The sequence below is a fragment of the Eptatretus burgeri genome, chromosome 7 (assembly GCF_056783735.1).
Source record: "Eptatretus burgeri isolate ZD-2024b chromosome 7, Ebu_testis_v1, whole genome shotgun sequence".
Classification (NCBI taxonomy): Eukaryota; Metazoa; Chordata; class Myxini; order Myxiniformes; family Myxinidae; genus Eptatretus; species Eptatretus burgeri.
In genome coordinates, this window is record NC_140967.1 from 103,464,361 (window position 1) to 103,478,950 (window position 14,590).

Below are 14,590 nucleotides of genomic sequence, written 5' to 3' on the forward strand. Positions count from 1 at the left end.
CATTACCCAGAATCGTAGTGCCAGGCTTCCTGGCAAAGCTGAGCTGTTCAGGGTGTTGAGGCATAAAATTGCATGTGCTCCGAGGGTGGACAAGGAGGCCGATGTGTGAGGAGACTGTGAGGGTGAGCATCACCTGTGGTCAAGTGATTGTCAGACTGCTCACAGAGAAATCTGTGCATTGTGTTCCTCCAAGCCCATCCCTCTGGAGTAAGTCAGCACTGCAGTTAGAGTGGAGAGCGGTGGGCTTTTGACAGAGGAGTCCAAAGTGAAGGCCCGCTGGGCCGGTTACTTTGAGCGGTTGTACCAGGCTGACCAACCAGCTGTTGAGTTGTTTGTCAGGGGTGTTACAATCCCTATTGCTGACACTCCAATCAACTGTGAACCACCTTCGTTTGTGGAAACACAGGTTGCGGTAAACCGATTGAAATGGGGTGAAGCTCCTGGGATATGCGGCATCCATGCTGAACTTCTCAAAGCTGGTGGAAATGTTACACTTGTGTCGTTGGATGCAGTTCTGTGCTCTGTCTGGAACACAGGCATCATCCCAACAGACTAGAAGAGGGGCCTTGTTGTTCCTCTTTGGAAAGGGAAGGCTGATTGCCAGGATTGCAACAGCTACTGAGGGTGACACTGCTCTCAGTGCGAGGCAAGGTCTTTGCTTGGATAATTCTTGATGGGGTTCGCCACCAACTGCTTGAGCACCAGCACCCAGAGCATTCAGGCTTTATACAAGAGGTCAACGATTGACCGTATCCTTGCTCTCTGGATCCTCACCGAACACAGACGAGTTTCAACATGGGCTGCTCATAGCCTATGTTGATCTCCGCCAAGCGTTCGATTCAGTGAATCGGAATGCCCTCTGGAGGATTCTTGGTCTTCGTGAGGTGCCACCAAAGCTGATCAATCTGATTTCTGAACGATACTCTGGTACTGAGAGTGCTGCGAAGTGTGGTGGTACCGTCTCAGACTTATTTCCAGTTGTTACTGGAGTTCGTCAAGGGTGTGTACTGCCCCCCCCCCCCAACATTTTCAACACTTGTATGGACTGTATTCTGGGGAGGATGTAGGAGAGATCAAGCTGTGGATCATCATTTGGGAGTGTCAAGATCTCTGACCATAATTTCACAAATGATGCAGTCATCTTTGCGGAGACTCCGGATATCCTTTGGGGGGCTCTCAAGGTTCTGAATGAGGAGTCGGAGCCGCTGGGATTACGGGTTTCCTGGGTCAAAACTAAGATCCAATCTTTCAATGACATCTTGGATGCTGCAGTCTTGTCTGTACCAGTTTGTGGTGAAGATGTTGAAGTCACAGAGAGATTTCACTTACCTTGGCAGTGATATTCATGTCTCCGCTGGCTGTGAGCCAGAGGTCAATAGATGTCTGGGTCGGGCCTGGGGAGTCATGGATGCACTGGATCATGGGGCGTGCCACTGTCGGTACCTGTGCAGGACGACGAAAGTCCGATTCTTTTTGTCCTTGGTGCTTCAAGTCTTACTCTACGGATGTGAGACTTTGACTTTGACCAGGGATCTGGAGCAGAGACTTAACTCCTTTGGTACCAGGTCTCTTTGGAGAATCCTTGGCTATCACTAGTCAGACTGTGTACAACGAGCGGTTGCTGAGAGACACTCACATGAGATTTGTTACCTGCATAGTCCGTGAGCATCAGCTGCAGCTATGGACGTGTGGCTCGTTTTCCTGACGCTGATCCTGTTTACCAGATTCTCTCAGTGCGAGAGCCTCATGAGTGGAGGAGGCCAACAGGCCGACCACATGCCTTGTGGTTGCAACAGACTGATCAGCATCTCAAGGAGATGGGGATGTGCCAGGCATCTACCTGGGTGATGGCCAGACGGAGGTCCCTGGAGTACCGGCGGAAAGTGGATGCAGCAACATGCTGCTCCGAGCATGCTCCCATGGGGAGCACATTTACTAGTTCATTAAAGTCAACATCATGAAAATTATTCAAGATATAATCAAAAGTTGTTATTTTTTGGTGAATTCAGTTACAATCCAAAAAAGTTGGTCAAGGATATTAATCAAAAATCAGGTACACAACTTCAGTGCAGATACACTATTATAATGCCAGAACACTTTGGAAGGCGAAGCGGTCTTGAGATTCCACATTGGCAACATTGAGCGATGACAAAAAAAAAAGTGTTTTTTCAGACTGCCATTTGACCTTGACCTTTAACCTGGAGGTTAAACCTGATGTCAATAAATTTTAAATGAAGCTTACTCTAGGCTATAGAGAGGACATGTTTGTTCTGATCAGACAACCAACCCTTTGTCGAGTTATGGTGAAAATGTTAAAATGTCTACATTTAGGTCATGACCTTAAAAATTAGGTCAAGGTTAAAAAAAAAACATGTCAACCCCAAATGTTCTGTATTCCCATCGTCGATGGAAATTTTCATTCCGAAAGTCCCAGCCAGCTCCGAGATCGAGCTCGGACATTGCCAGAAAAATAAATAAAAATAAAACAAACCAAAATGGTGGTTTCGTACTCCTTGGTGTTTAACTTTGGGGTACCATTAAAATCATGGCTGGGGAAAAGGGGCACCAATTGTAGAAAAAAAAAAACCTCCAACAGCTATAAGCCTCACCCTATCCTATCAGAGAGGGAGAGGCTTAATAAAACAATGATTAAAAACAGAGTTCCATGAAGGTGAAATAATTTTTTGTTAATGCAACAAGTGAAGCTGGTACCGGGCGTAGTGGCGTGCGCCTGTAATCCGGCTACTCGGAGGCTTGGGTTGGAGGATCACTTGATGACGGGCACCCTGCGCTGGGCCGCGCTATGAGAGGGTGTAGGGCAGCCCAGAATCATGGCGAAACCCAATCCTTATCCCTGTGTCGTAAGAGGCGACCAGGGTTGCGTCAGGAAGGGCATCCGGCGTAAAACCTATGCCAAATCAGTATGCGGATCATAACGGATGATCCGCTGTGGCGACCCCGAACGGGAGCAGCCGGAAGACGAACAAGTGAAGCAGGTACAGTGTTTAGATCTGTGTAAAACTAGCCATCCTGGAGCAGAGAATTCCTCTTCATTGCGTTGTGTGGAGTGAAAGTTGGGAAAGAGCAGACAGTGCACGTTTCTCACGAGTGCTTAAACGATATTGTTATAATACCTACCAGATGTATTGTTGTGGGCCGGGGGTCGGTGGCGAGGAACGGCCACCAGGTGGAGCAGTAGAGCAGTCTCCCACCGAACACCCGGAATTGCAGGTCGTAACCTTCGGACAACTCCGAAGGTCACGGGTCACTTAAGGACCGTGTTCACCAATTCTCCGACGGCGTGGGGTAGGGTTAATAGCCAAATTTCAATATACCCAAGTACCCACGTCGTTAAATTACCAGGGAGGTCACACCCTCGACGGAGCCCGGGCGGAACAGGCCGTTTACCGAGCCCGAACCGGGTGTAAACCGAGCGGGTATTACCAAGGTCCGTCGGTCCAAATGAACAATTACGGCACGACGGCCTCCTGAATTCCCAATACGCACCGTGCTAAACCAATGAAAGAAAGTGACAGACAACGAGCTGGTACATTGAATAAATCGGGGTTTTTATATAATGGGGCAGGGGAGCACAAAAAGAGCAGAGTTAAACCGACTATCAAGAAGGAATGCAAGTAATGTACAAGGCACTTAAACAATTGCTACTTGTAGACTGGGTCCACAGACACACTTGCACACACCCAAAAGAAATGGTGGCCGCAGCCTTTATTTGGCCCTTCAGCTCGGGAGGGAAGGCGAGCTGAGGGCAAGAGTCTGCACTTGCACCTGTCCGCTTCGTGCAGTTTGGTCGAATCGGCTCGGCGGGAATCGAACCCACCTCCTCAACGCAGCACCAAGCACCTGGGACGAGGGATAGAGCGACGGACGCCAGCTAGCAAGAAGGCGGACGAGGCGAGAGACGACGAGGAGACAGGCGATCAAGGCCGAAAAAGCTTCCACGGATCAGCCGACACAAGGCGAGGCAGATCCAGACAGAATAATCGCCCCGACCGTTCTTCGTTCCTCTCGTGAGGTGGGAGGGATTTCTTCCCTGGCCACTCGCCTCCTGATTGGACGGTTGCGTCGCGCGATTTGCTGGCCGTCCCTCATTGGACAGGACCATGGTAGGCAGGGCAACTCCCACCATTCTGGGTGGAGTCCCGATCTGAGGCGATGAGCCTCCTGATTGGACGAAGGGTGCGCCCTTTCCCTCGTGGGCAGAGTCGGCTCTGGAGCAAGGGGTCCCACCCATGTCCGCAGCCAGAAACACATGAGTTATGGCGTCGGTGGAGAGAGGTGACGGTGCCGCTGTTGTTGTAAAAAACCCTGACTAAAAAATAAACCCGCAGCACACATGAAATTCCCATTAGACATAAGGGACGGGACCCTAACTATAAACAGATAGTTATCAAAATAACTGAACTGCGGGGGCTGCTGACTGTGTGTGCAAAAGGCTTCCAAATCCGTAACACTATGACCCATCCTTACTATAATTGATGGACCGGTGTTTGTGTGTTTGCGGATTTGTTTATCAGGTTACTACTCCTCCAGACTTGCTGTATATAATCAACGTGACCCAAATTAATGGATAGGGGTGTTTTTATCTTTGCTAGTGGTCTTGGGGGGGGGGGAGGGAGGAAGGGGGTTGCAAATTCTCAATGTAAGTATGCATCATGTCATGCCACCTCCAGGTTTTCCCTGCTATTACAAGTTTCCAATATATACAGTACAGTATTCCTGTCCCCACGTTTTCCAGTGCAGTGAGGTGTTTTGAATTCGAAGCGGGAGGCATGTTTTTGCTTCATGCACGTAATCTGCGTTATTCTTTTTTTTGCCCTTACAGAGCTCAGTTACCAATACACCTCCAAAATAAAGCTATGCATCAGAAGAACGTGTTGCATGCCTGGAACAAGATCGCTCGTCGGGCAGTTATTACCTTCGCATTCTGCGAAAGGTTATGTTTTGGTCGCTGTGTATTTATTTATTTGTGAATATGTGTGTTTGTTTGTTATTCGCATAACTCAGAAAGTATGAAACCGAATTGCATGAAAATTGGTGGGATGATTCGTGATTATCCAAGGACGATTTGATTAGATTTTGGGAGCGATCGGGTCAAAGGTCAAGGTCAAGGTCATGAAAAGGTCAAAAACAAACTTTTGAGCATAACTTCCTTCATAAGACAGCTATCGACATGCAACCAACGCCATATTGTTCCATGACGAAATACCTTTCAGGTACGTGGTGTCAGATTTGACGTGACATCATCAGAAGTGCGTCAAAATGACGTCACAAGATGATGTAAATTTTCAATTTTCGACCTCATCAGTTTTGATCATACCGTTTTGTAGGACTTACCTTAAGGACGTCACACACCAAATTTGACATCGTTCGGACTGACCGTTATGACGTCATTGACGTTTGAACATAACGTTTTTCAATTGTGGCTAAAATGTCCTGATATTTTATATTCAAATATCTATGTAATTTGTAAAGGAAATTGTCCCAAATCCAGGCATTATGATCAGTACAAAAATATCTGCTTATTTATGAACAGGTTTTGCAAATTAACTCTATGGTCAATGTCAAGGTCACACTCAAGGTCAAAATATACTTGTAGGCATAACTTCAGATCTAATAGAGCTATTGACATGAAACCAACGTTAAAATGTTCCGTGAAATAAGAGCTTTCAGGATGGTAGTCCGCGATTGGTAGTGACGTCATTGGAAGTGCGTCAAAATGACGTCACAAGATGACGTCATTTTTAAACTTTCGATTTTTTTCAGTGTTTATCATTCCATTTTGTTGGACTGCCATCAATGACGTCTAACACCAAATTTGACGTCCATCGGACTGATGGTTGTGACGTCATGGACGTTTTTAAATTACGTTTTTCAAATGCGCCCGGAAAAAAGTAGCGGCGGCGAAGGTATGCGCTCAACCGAGTGCCCGTCCTAGTTCTGCTAGTTGTAATAACCAAGTCATCCTGAAAACTAAAATATAAATAAATATTGAAAAATCAAATTTTGCCAAAAGTATAGCGTGTGTGTGTGTGTGTGTGTGTGTGTGTGTGTGTGTGTGTGTGTGTGTGTGTGTGTGTGTGTGTGTGTGTGTGTGTGTGTGTGATAACTCTAAAACAATTAAACTTAGTGGCCCAAAACTTTGCATGCACACCAACTGAACTCCAAAAGGAGTGGATGAATGAAAATTGGGTATTTGCGTAAAGTTAAAGTTAAACACCCCTTTTGGAGATAACATGAAAGGCATATCCTTGGTCAGCCCACCTTTACCTCACAGGGGGTCTTAGCCACCATTTGGATTCAGCCGACTAAAAATGCCTTGCCTTGGAAACACGATATATACTCTCACAGACTAATTAAAGTATATAATAGTGGTTTTCAAACTTTTTTTTTTAGTGGCGACCCAATTTCAGAACCTCTCCACATCACGCGACCCAAAAGATTCAAAACTCAATTCATAATGTACAAGATAAGATTTCATATGACACAAGAACAGTTACTGTTTACTTTATTCACGATCGTCATGTTTTCATCGACGAGTAAATGGAGAATAGCCGACAGTATCCAAATAATACAGTTGAATGTTTCAGAAGTTTAGTCCGAATGACATTTAGATATATCAGTGAGAAGGATGAGCCTGTTTTTTTCAGGAACCAACTTCTCTATTCGTGGAGAAGTAGATGACAATGCCAGGATCATATCATGCTCCATTTCTCGGCGATTTCTGTACTTTGTTTTAATCACCACCATGGTGGAGAACGACTGCTCACAAAAGTATGATGAAGGATATGGCACGAGAACCTTAATGGCGCACCGTGACAGGGTCGGGTACGACGGCAGCATTTTGCACCAGAATGTCGACAACGAATTCGTCCACGCAAGAGCCTGCGCTCCTGAATCCTGCCGGAGCTGTACAAGCTCTTCCTGTGCTGTATCATCTTAATCAGCAATCGAGTCCGGTGAAGCCGTGAAAGGGTCCCGAACCACAGAAAAGAACTGCACATCCAGCTCAGGGAAATAGTGCTGGAACTGTTCAATGAGCGACCGAAGGTGATGTGCTATCTCCCCAGAAAGACCGTCGAGCTCAGTATCATCATACTGGCAGGTCGTTAGATGCTCCACCAGATGGGGGAAAAGGCTGAAGCGCACAGCTGCTTTGTCTGCCAGTAATTTTAGAGTCACCAGAAATCCGCTCATTTTGTCATGAAAAATCATGAGGTTGGCGTCTTTGCCTTGGAGGGAGCGGTTGAGGACATTGAGACATTCAAAAATGTCAATGAGATAGCACAGTTCTGATAGCCAAGAGTCCAACTCAAGCAACGCTACCCATGCCGTTTTCCCTTGTGTGCATAGGAACTCCTTCAGTTCATCTTTGAGCTCGTAAACACGCAGAAGAAGGTTTCCTCGAGATAACCATCTGACTTGAGTGTGTTGTTGTTCGTCTTTTGGCTGCTCCTGTTCGGGGTCGCCACAGCGGATCATCCGTTATGATCCGCATACTGATTTGGCACAGGTTTTACGCCGGATGCCCTTCCTGACGCAACCCTGGTCACCTCTTACGACACAGGGATATGGATTGGGTTTCGCCAAGATTCCGGCGAGCCTACACCCTCTCATAGCGCGGCCTAGTGCAGAGCCCGTCCTCAAGCGATCCTCCAACCCAAGCCTCCGAGTCGCCGGATTACAGGCGCACGCCACTACGCCCGGACTAACCATCTGACTTGAGTGTAGAATAGTAAATTCTTATGGTTGGCGTCCATCTGCTGGCAGAATAGCCTGGATAACCTAGTGTTGAGGGCGCTCGATTTGATGTGATTCACTATTTTTACGACTTCTGAGAGCACGATCTGCAAGGTTACTGGCAAAGTACGAGAGGCGAGCGCTTCTCGGTGAATCATGCAGTGTACCATGTAGGTCTGAGGAGCCACCTCAAGCAATGTAGCCTTGAATCCAGAACACACTCCGAGCATTGCTGGCACGCCGTCTGTTGTAGAACCGAGCAACTTTCCAAAGTCCAGATCATGGTCACGATAAAACTGCTCTACTTTCCCAAAAATGTCCTCGCCTTTGGTGATGGCCTCCAATGGTTTGATGAGCAGAGGCTCATCGACAAAGTTATCAGCCTTGATGAAGTGGACCCAGAAATGAGTTGCGCGTACGATGCGATATCAGTGGACTCGTCCAATTGTATGGCGTGCCACGGCGATTCCTTGATCTTCTGTACGACCTGAGCCGTTACGTCCAGACTCGTATCTTCAATTCTGCGTTGGATGGTGTTGTCAGAGAGGGGTATAAACTGCCAGTTTCTTCGCCGCTTCCTCCCCAACCATCAGAGATACCATGTCCTTTGCACGTGGCAGCACGAATTCTTCCGCAATGGAGTGAGGCTTTTTAGTCTTGGCAACATGGAGCGACACTCAATACGAGGCCTCTAATGCCCGAGAATTGGTCTGATGGCATGTACCCTCTCTGTCAAGACGCGTATTCTTGAGTGCAAGAAGTTTCCTCTCAAAGAACGCTCTCTCCTTATCCTGATAAGGCACATGTTTTGTAGTCAAATGCCTCTGCAACTGATTTTGTTTCATAGACTCCGTAGAAAGCACTTCGAAACAAATCACACACTGAGGCCTCTGTGCCCCACTTCTATCCACCACATAGTAAAATCCAAGGTCCAGAAATTTATCCTGGTAAGAACGTTCTCAAGATTTGCTGGTGGCCGGTGCTGCCATCACAAATAAGTTCTCGAGTCGTACATGGAGACGTGAATAGACGTTAATGATAGAGTCAGAGTCTGTGGATCAAACCACTCATTTCCCGCAAATATGAACCACCCTTCAGCGAGCCCGCGCATCGGCTGGATCCCATTCCAAGCGTCATGTTGCGCCAATTCCCATACTTTGAACGAACCGTTTATATTACATCCCGTAAAAGTGAACACCGATCAAGACAATTTTTTTTCGCTGCAAGCAGACGCCCGCGACCCCACTTGGGGTCGCGCCCCCGGGTTTGAAAAACCAAGATATAATAGAAATAAGATCTTGTGGACTAAATGAGCGTCAAAATATGGAGTGAAATCTGAAACTTTAAAGAAACCGATGCTTATAATCTTTAAGCAAGGCATGCACCCTCGTTCTCCAAAGTTACAAAAGAAAATGTGAACTTTCCAAAGCATTAAACTTAACTTTTTCTACTGTTCTGAAAGTGTAACTTCATAGAGTGCAACAAAATTAATTTTAAAGCAGGTGAAAGATCCAGTGGTGCAAGCAGTTGGCATGGAGACCACAGCTCGGAGGAGGGAGGAGCGTGGGGTGGGAGTCTGGAGGGAGGAGCGTGGGGTGGGAGTCTGGAGGGAGGAGCGTGGGGTGGGAGTCTGGAGGGAGGAGCGTGGGGTGGGAGTCTGGAGGGAGGAGCGTGGGGTGGGAGTCTGGAGGGAGGAGCGTGGGGTGGGAGTCTGGAGGGAGGAGCGTGGGGTGGGAGTCTGGAGGGAGGAGCGTGGGTGGGAGTCTGGAGGGAGGAGCGTGGGGTGGGAGTCTGGAGGGAGGAGCGTGGGGTGGGAGTCTGGAGGGAGGAGCGTGGGGTGGGAGTCTGGAGGGAGGAGCGTGGGGTGGGAGTCTGGAGGGAGGAGCGTGGGGTGGGACTCTGGAGGGAGGAGCGTGGGGTGGGAGTCTGGAGGGAGGAGCGTGGGGTGGGAGTCTGGAGGGAGGAGCGTGGGGTGGGAGTCTGGAGGGAGGAGCGTGGGGTGGGAGTCTGGAGGAGGAGCGTGGGGTGGGAGTCTGGAGGGAGGAGCGTGGGGTGGGAGTCTGGAGGGAGGAGCGTGGGGTGGGAGTCTGGAGGAGGAGCGTGGGGTGGGAGTCTGGAGGGAGGAGCGTGGGGTGGGAGTCTGGAGGGGAGGGAGCGTGGGGTGGGAGTCTGGAGGGAGGAGCGTGGGGTGGAGTCTGGAGGGAGGAGCGTGGGGTGGGAGTCTGGAGGGAGGAGCGTGGGGTGGGAGTCTGGAGGGAGGAGCGTGGGGTGGGAGTCTGGAGGGAGGAGCGTGGGGTGGGAGTCTGGAGGGAGGAGCGTGGGGTGGGAGTCTGGAGGGAGGAGCGTGGGGTGGGAGTCTGGAGGGAGGAGCGTGGGGTGGGAGCCTGGAGGGAGGAGCGTGGGGTGGGAGCCTGGAGGGAGGAGCGTGGGGTGGGAGCCTGGAGGGAGGAGCGTGGGGTGGGAGCCTGGAGGGAGGAGCGTGGGGTGGGAGCCTGGAGGGAGGAGAGCGTGGGGTGGGAGCCTGGAGAGGAGCGTGGGGTGGGAGTCTGGAGGGAGGAGCGTGGGGTGGGAGTCTGGAGGGAGGAGCGTGGGTGGGAGTCTGGAGGGAGGAGCGTGGGGTGGGAGTCTGGAGGGAGGAGCGTGGGGTGGGAGTCTGGAGGGAGGAGGGTGGGGTGGGAGCCTGGAGGGAGGAGCGTGGGGTGGGAGCCTGGAGGGAGGAGCGTGGGGTGGGAGCCTGGAGGGAGGAGCGTGGGGTGGGAGCCTGGAGGGAGGAGCGTGGGGTGGGAGCCTGGAGGGAGGAGCGTGGGGTGGGAGCCTGGAGGGAGGAGCGTGGGGTGGGAGCCTGGAGGGAGGAGCGTGGGGTGGGAGCCTGGAGGGAGGAGCGTGGGGTGGGAGCCTGGAGGAGGAGCGTGGGGTGGGAGTCTGGAGGGAGGAGCGTGGGGTGGGAGTCTGGAGGGGAGGAGCGTGGGGTGGGAGTCTGGAGGGAGGAGCGTGGGGTGGGAGTCTGGAGGGAGGAGCGTGGGGTGGGAGTCTGGAGGGAGGAGCGTGGGGTGGGAGCCTGGAGGGAGGAGCGTGGGGTGGGAGCCTGGAGGGAGGATCGTGGGGTGGGAGCCTGGAGGGAGGAGCGTGGGGTGGGAGCCTGGAGGGAGGAGCGTGGGGTGGGAGCCTGAGGGAGGAGCGTGGGGTGGGAGCCTGGAGGGAGGAGCGTGGGGTGGGAGCCTGGAGGGAGGAGCGTGGGGTGGGAGCCTGGAGGGAGGAGCGTGGGGTGGGAGTCTGGAGGGAGGAGCGTGGGGTGGGAGTCTGGAGGGAGGAGCGTGGGGTGGAGTCTGAGGGAGGAGCGTGGGGTGGGAGTCTGGAGGGAGGAGCGTGGGGTGGGAGTCTGGAGGGAGGAGCGTGGGGTGGGAGTCTGGAGGGGAGGAGCGTGGGGTGGGAGTCTGGAGGGAGGAGCGTGGGGTGGGAGTCTGGAGGAGGAGCGTGGGGTGGGAGTCTGGAGGGAGGAGCGTGGGGTGGGAGCCTGGAGGGAGGAGCGTGGGGTGGGAGTCTGGAGGGAGGAGCGTGGGGTGGGAGTCTGGAGGGAGGAGCGTGGGGTGGGAGCCTGGAGGGAGGAGCGTGGGGTGGGAGTCTGGAGGGAGGAGCGTGGGGTGGGAGTCTGGAGGGAGGAGCGTGGGGTGGGAGTCTGGAGGAGGAGCGTGGGGTGGAGTCTGGAGGGAGGAGCGTGGGGTGGGAGCCTGGAGGGAGGAGCGTGGGGTGGGAGCCTGGAGGGAGGAGCGTGGGGTGGGAGCCTGGAGGGAGGAGCGTGGGGTGGGGAGCCTGGAGGAGGGAGGAGCGTGGGGTGGGAGTCTGGAGGGAGGAGCGTGGGTGGGAGTCTGGAGGGAGGAGGCGTGGGGTGGGAGTCTGGAGGGAGGAGCGTGGGGTGGGAGTCTGGAGGGAGGAGCGTGGGGTGGGAGTCTGGAGGGAGGAGCGTGGGGTGGGAGTCTGGAGGGAGGAGCGTGGGGTGGGAGTCTGGAGGGAGGAGCGTGGGGTGGGAGCCTGGAGGGAGGAGCGTGGGGTGGGAGCCTGGAGGAGGAGCGTGGGGGTGGGAGCCTGGAGGGGAGGAGCGTGGGGTGGGAGCCTGGAGGGAGGAGCGTGGGGTGGGAGCCTGGAGGGAGGAGCGTGGGGTGGGAGCCTGGAGGGAGGAGCGTGGGGTGGGAGCCTGGAGGGAGGAGCGTGGGGTGGGAGTCTGGAGGGAGGAGCGTGGGGTGGGAGTCTGGAGGGAGGAGCGTGGGGTGGGAGTCTGGAGGAGGAGCGTGGGGTGGGAGTCTGGAGGGAGGAGCGTGGGGTGGGAGTCTGGAGGGAGGAGCGTGGGGTGGGAGTCTGGAGGGAGGAGCGTGGGGTGGGAGTCTGGAGGGAGGAGCGTGGGGTGGGAGTCTGGAGGGAGGAGCGTGGGGTGGGAGTCTGGAGGGAGGAGCGTGGGGTGGGAGCCTGGAGGGAGGAGCGTGGGGTGGGAGCCTGGAGGAGGAGCGTGGGGTGGAGCCTGGAGGGAGGAGCGTGGGGTGGGAGTCTGGAGGGAGGAGCGTGGGGTGGGAGTCTGGAGGAGGAGCGTGGGGTGGGAGTCTGGAGGGAGGAGCGTGGGGTGGGAGTCTGGAGGGAGGAGCGTGGGGTGGGAGTCTGGAGGGAGGAGCGTGGGGTGGGAGTCTGGAGGGAGGAGCGTGGGGTGGGAGTCTGGAGGGATGGGAAATAGTGTGGGAAGATGCAGAGGAAGGGGTGTGAAGTGATATGAAGTGGTATTGTTGCGGGGCCGGGTATCGGCGACGAGCACGACTGCTAGATGGAGCAGTAGAGTCAGCTCCACCGATCACCCGGAATTTATAGGTCATCACCCCGGATAACTCCGGAGCCGACGGGTCCCTTATCGGACCGAAGTTCACCAATTGGTTGACCACGTGGGGTAAAGTCGACTGCCAATTTCAATTTACCTAAATACCCACGTCGTCCAAACTACCAGGAAAATTCATCCTCGACGGCGCTCGTGCGGAACGAGCCGCTCGCATGCTCGAACAGTCTGCGACCCGAGCAGATGGTCACCGAGCTTCCGTCGGTCCAAATGTCCCTTTACAGCGGCAACAGCCTGGCTAATTCTCCAACACGCACCGTGTTAAACCAATAAAAGAAATACCAAAACGAACCGAAACATTCAACACATGGGTTTATTTATAATGGGGCAGGGGAGCACGCAAGAAGCAGAGTTATCCGAATAAAGAGAGGAACCTATGTACACAGCAAGGCACTTTTACAATTGATTCCTTACGAGACTAGTGACACACACACCCTTTATTGAGACCTCCAGCTCGGATGGAAAGGTGAGCTGAACACCAGAGCCTGCACTCGGACCTGTCCACCTCGTGTGATTTTCGCGCCGATTCGAATCGGGCACCAGCGAGCTGTGATCAGCCTCCTTAGCTCCGCTCGGCACCCGTCCTGGCAACCAAACCTCTCCTCTGTATCCTTCGGGGAGACGGCGCGCACCCCTTGCGGTTCTGTTGGTGGCACGATCTCTCAATATCGAGCTCTTGGTGTTGTCGGCAGGGACGCAGCGTGCAACCCTTGCAGCTCTGGTGGTGGATGGTGTCTCTCCAGCTCTCTTCTGGCGGTTGGAATCGTGCCACACCCTTATTCACCCTGCCTTTGGGGGGGGGGGGGTGGGGAGGGACGCCTCCGCCCTGCCCGCTCTCCCTTACTGGACAGTCTTGGCGTGCAGAATTGCTCGTCGGCCTTTCATTGGCCAAAACGAACGGCAAGTCCGTCGATTGGCCCGGGGCGTGATGACGTCACGCGGACCCCTTTTTCCCTGTCACGGGATCTGATTGGCTGGGCGGCGGTCACCCCACCCGTAGCACGCTGATTGGTCGAGGGCCGCCGCGAGGCTCCTCCTTGAACTCTGCCCACCGAATAGCCAGAGGAATATTATTCTGCGTGGGCTCTGCCCACGTACGTGCTGACACGCACCTAGGCCATGGCGTTGGCCAGCGCGAGGTGAAGGCGATGCTGGCGTTGTCGTAGTTATGAGGGGTGTAAAAATGAAAGAAAACCCTGACCATCAAAGTAACTCACAGCGCAAGTACATTTATTCACCCATTAGACGAGGGAAAGGGGAGCTATCTATCCACATTCACTTATCGAAATAACCGAGCTATAGGAACCTGAATGTTGTGTGCTCATGGCTTCCAGATTCGCAACAGTCCGACCCGGCGTTGCCGGGCAACCCCGGGTACCTTTGCTCGTATAATAATAAAACAATTAGGATGCAAAATAGAAGAGGGACAATAACAATCAGATCCAAAATTATCAAACGTTTCGCCGACACGATTGTGTGGAGGCATAAACACGGACACCGTTCCGATATCAAAGAGAATGGGTCCGATAGTTTCGGCCTTTCTCAGTAAACTTACGGCTCCACGTTGGGCCTGCAGCTCGGCCATTCGCCTCCGGCGCAAGGAATCCAACTCTGGGTCTTCCATCGTCACAGGGATGTATCAATTTCCTTCACAGCCACAAACCGATAGGGGCTCTTCGTTCCAATCTGGATCTTTGGTTATTCGTTCCACTCACATGAGAGTTTAAACCCCACTAACCCTCACAACCCAACTACGCGGTGAAACTAAACCCGATGCACGCACTCACTTCACTTATTAACCATATCATGTATTATCGTTGCATATCATGGAGGGGGGGGGATTAAAATGTATCTCCACACGACGTAAATCAATGTTTTCCTTTGATGCGGAAAAAAAAAAAAAAATTCATGCTGAGTAAATGCATCAAATATGGAGGTTCCTCAATCGAGCTAACAAAT

General features: G+C 52.9%; 1 protein-coding gene across 1 annotated transcript in view; it reads right to left on the reverse strand.

Moving 5' to 3' along the window:
- Nucleotides 1–14,469, reverse strand: part of PDCD5 (programmed cell death 5) — a 34,040-nt gene extending 19,571 nt beyond the window's left edge. Inside the window, exon 1 of the mRNA XM_085890066.1 lies at nucleotides 14,187–14,469. Within this exon, the coding sequence (XP_085746192.1) occupies nucleotides 14,187–14,255 (69 nt within the window). The 5' untranslated portion in view covers nucleotides 14,256–14,469. The remainder of the gene's footprint in view (nucleotides 1–14,186) is intronic.
- Nucleotides 14,470–14,590: the final 121 nt, after the last annotated feature.